Here is a 4,496-nt window from a genome sequence, read left to right as displayed (position 1 = left end):
ACGCTCTCTCGGTCCAGGGCGCTGTCCAGCACCAGCGAATAGTAGTTCTTGAAAGTGGACACCAGCTTGAAGGGGACATGGGGTGTTAGTGAGCAGGTCACCTGCCCGTTGGCGCCGGAGTCACGGTCGGACACGCTGATCAGGGCGATGACAGTGCCCACCTGAGCATCCTCTCTCACGGGTAGCGACAGCGAAGTGATCATTACCTCAGGGGTATTGTCATTCAGATCCAGAACTTCGACTAGGACTGTACAGTGACCTGCCATGGAAGGAATCCCTTTATCAATGGCGTTAACCTGAATTTCATACTCAATATTCTCTTCAAAATCCAATTTCCCGTAAATTCTGATTTCACCTGTTTCTGGATTTATTGAAAACATGCATTTCTCACTCACTGGCAAAATCAGTCTGATTCCATAGGAAATTTCTCTATTCACCCCTTCGTCTAGATCAGAAGCGTTTAGCTGTATCACTCTTGTACCGTTTGGGACATTTTCAAACAGCACTACTTTATAGCCAGGCTTATCAAACTCCGGAGCGTTGTCATTCACATCCAGAATGCTTATTTTAATCTGAACAGATCCTGTTAGCTCGGGTTTACCGCCATCCTGGGAGGTCAGCAATATATTAAGTTCTGGAGTTTCCTCTCTATCCAATGACTTCCGTAAAACTAGTTCAGGCAATTTACTTTTATCGTTTTTCGTTATTATTTTAAGAGTAAAATACTCATTTAGACCTAACCTATAGGTCAGAAGAGAGTTGACGCCTATATCCGCATCGGAAGCGCCCTCTAGAGGAAAATGAGAATCCAGCGGCGCAGATTCAGAAATCAGTACCTTTTGTTCTTCTTCTCTGAACACTGGTGGGTTATCGTTAATGTCCTTCACCTCCACCTCCACGTGGAAAACCTGCAGCGGCCTGTCCACGATCACCTCCAGGTGGATGCTGCACTCCGCGCTCCGCCCGCACAGCTCTTCTCGGTCGATCCGAGAATTCACAAACAAAATGCCATTCTGCAGATTTACCTCCAAAAGGTCCCGGCGGCCTTTGGACGCCACCCGGAACAGGCGTGGCACCAGCTCCGCCAGCTCCAGCCCCAAATCCTGGGCGATGCGGCCCACGAAGGTGCCGTGTTTGGCCTCCTCCGGGACCGAGTAGTGGACCTGGCAGCTCCCGGATTCCCCAGCTGCAAGGAGCAGAAGAGACAGCAGCAGTCGCGAGGCTCCTGGGCCTCCTCTCCAGGAAAACACCATTGTAGTTAACAAGATCTCTGAGGTGGCTTTTAGGGATCGCTCACCTGAAAATCTTTATAATCAGTCTCCCTTTCTGTAGGTATATATACAGTAAAATTTACCCAGCCTTCCGGTCAACATGGAGTCGATCTTATTCAGCCAATGGATGAACTCTGGGCGCGGAGGCAAAATTTTTACTTTTCACCTTTTGAGTGTACAGCGACATCATGTGACTGATTATGTAAGTACAAGAAAGATCCGGAGGTTCTTTTTGGTTTAGCCACTTCCCGGGACACTTAAATAAAATTTTTTGACTTTTGGATATTTTCATGAATTGTTTGTAAATGCCTATTTTTTAATGTATATGATATTAGTAACAAAGCAGTCATTTCTATTATACTTAAGTTTTTAAAATATTCTGCTTCAAAGTCCATCATAAAATAATCACTGAAATACAGAATGCCAGAATATTGCCTATCATGGAGAATAAAATAAAGAATAATATACATCACCTTCAACCTTATTTTGCTTACAATGCACACTTGTAATGACTTTTATCCTTCACAAGCACTTCATTGTAGGACTTTAGGAAAAACCCAAGAATTCCTGCACTTAGTAAAGAAAAAAAACCTGAAGTAGTTCTATTAACTGAGTATTTCATCCATATAAATTATTTTATTCATACTTCTGTTGGATATAAAAATTCATCATAAATATGGAACATGTCGTTGTTTTTGGTTCCTTGATGCTCAAATGTGATGACTTTTCATACAACTGCTCTTATTCCCATAACATATTAAAATGAGGCTTGGATACAGATCCTGTAAGGTTTCACTATAGCAGGAGGAAAGCATTTTCATGTAAAATATTGAATCAAAGCCTCCAAATTTCACAATATTCTAAAGTGGCTGTGGAGCCATAATATGAAAAAGATCTGTGAGATGTTTTGGAGCCCAGTCTCTCTGACTAAAATCAAAAGAATATAAACTTCATAATGAACTTTTGGTTTCCCTTTAAATGTTCCCTTCAGGCCAGTTAGTAGTCATTCAAAATCTGCTTCTCTTCAGGAAATCAGAATGGTGACTATGATGCAAGGGATAATCAAAGAACTTTTCATAATTTTATTAGTTAATTCAAGATCAGCTTTAAGGGAAAACAAAACACAGATAAGATCCCACAGCTAATTGTGAAAAATTTAATACAGAGTTTATAAGCTCATTAAAATTCAAGTCAAAATCTTTAAGCCAACAATTTGTCACCATTCCTTTTACATATAATGAAGGGAAGTGAGATAAGAAATCTTTATAGAACCAGGAAATAATAATCAATAATCGTTCTACAAGTAAGAGATAACTTAAGTCAACTATAAAACTGGCTCTTAAGTAATCAAAAAAACGTTTGAATTTTGATGCTATCGGACTATTTAAATTGTCTAATATCACTACCATGCTTCTTCGTTTTCTATCTTCCATTTTCAAAAACAGTCAATGTACAATGATTGCTAAGAAACTTTATTGAAAAAGTCGTGTGTTATGTAGTCCTCATACACTGTTAGACATAATAAAATTACTAAAGAGATAGGAACATCTAAAATTACCTTAATACTTAAACAATTGAACTAGAAGATGGAAATTATATTGAAATTATAATTTTACACCATTGAAAGTAATCCTGAAATTAAGAATAAGTATAAAAGACACAAAATTTGTAGAAAATAGCCCACATAATTTGTAATTATCTAAAAATGTGCATCAACTACTTATATACTGTAAAAGTAATAATTTGCAGAAATTTAATGTGTACTTAAAATATTCCAATATCTTTGTTTATTAAATTTAGATGACATCAAGTCATTCTAAGAACTTCATTTGGAGATTTATAATAATGTCTGCCCTACCTAACATTCACATTTATACATTTACAGTTTCATAAATGATACGATGGCTTAATCTTTTAAGTCAGAAACATTTTGTGTTTTAATTTGGTTGCCTATTTTAGAATAAAGAAATTTTAACCCCTAAGGCTAAAGGGGAGCATAGCCACATATGAATTTCATCAAATTCTCAAAGAAATCAGTGACTCTGCCACCCTACATATAGCTAAGGATCACTGAATTAGAAGAATGACCTAAGGGTAAATGAACTTTGGTAGAATCATCTGATGTGATTATAGCACATGAGAAGAAAATTTCACAAACACTAGAGATAAAGCATTTAAAGACAGGAAATTTAAGTTGCCAGATGAGCGAAAATGATAATTTTCACTTCACTTTAATAGACTTAACATAGGGCAGACTGCCAACCAGCATATGTTGCAGATATTATAAGCCTATATGCATGTCTTCAGCAAGTTTGAAGACTTGGTTGAGTGCTTTGAATAACTTTATATGCCTAGTAAACTTTGTAAGCATAAATCTGGGAGTTCTGTTTGACTATATTGTAGATAAATCTGTACCCATTACATGCAATAAAATAAATCGACAGAACTTTTAAGTTCTATTATTTCAATGAAACCACCACACAATAATGCAAGACTGAATTTTTAACTGCAAATAATATGAAAACAGGTTTTATCTTATCAGTTGAGGCAAAACTAAACATTATTTAATGGAAAGGAAATGTACGTTCCATGTTTAACACTACAGAGAAAGTTAAATCTTTTCAGACTTAATGAAGAGAGTGTTGAATCTTTGATACAAGCCTGAAGCGAGAAAAGTCAAGAGATCTAATAATGTGAAAATATTAAAGCAAAAGGCTGTGTTAAAAGACAAAGAGGATGAAAAAATGGAAATAACCGCAGTAATTATCTATAGTAGTGAGGATTAGAGATGAAATAAGTGGTCTAGCTACATCACTGAAACTTAGAAATTATATCTAATAAAGTGCTGACAGGAGAGTCATTCTTATAGCTTCCTTTAACATTTTCTACCAAAACGTTTGGAGACATAGGACATTTATTGGCTAAAAAACCTGATTTATCTCATTATTAAAATTGGATTTTTATCAGTTGGCATTTCACTAACAGAAATTGTTCTCTAAAACATACTCGTTTAAAACTTAATACTCAAAATACAGAGTATTCATTAAATTTTTCTATGAAATAAAGAGGATTTTTAAAAATTTAACATAGACTTTAAAAGAAGAGGAATCTATAGAACTCACCTGCCCAGGGTGATTTGGTCCTGCCTCCTGCATTGTCCCTCCAACTTCTCTATCCAGACACGGAGGAAGGCTGGGGCTGAAGGCCATGAGGTCGGTCTTGGGC

General features: G+C 36.7%; 1 protein-coding gene across 1 annotated transcript; it reads right to left on the bottom strand.

The window, feature by feature from the left end:
* Positions 1 to 5: 5 nt before the first annotated feature.
* On the bottom strand, positions 6 to 1,385 carry LOC123323940 (protocadherin alpha-12-like; the record flags this gene model as incomplete). The annotated part of the gene is made up of 1 exon (XM_044912471.1): positions 6 to 1,385. A coding segment is annotated over exon 1 (1,248 nt), but the record flags the coding sequence as incomplete, so codon positions are not given.
* Between the last annotated feature and the right edge of the window lie 3,111 nt (positions 1,386 to 4,496).

The sequence above is a fragment of the Neomonachus schauinslandi genome, unplaced genomic scaffold, assembly GCF_002201575.2.
Source record: "Neomonachus schauinslandi unplaced genomic scaffold, ASM220157v2 HiC_scaffold_2833, whole genome shotgun sequence".
NCBI classification, from domain to species: Eukaryota; Metazoa; Chordata; class Mammalia; order Carnivora; family Phocidae; genus Neomonachus; species Neomonachus schauinslandi.
This window is presented reverse-complemented; position numbering and strand designations above follow the sequence as displayed.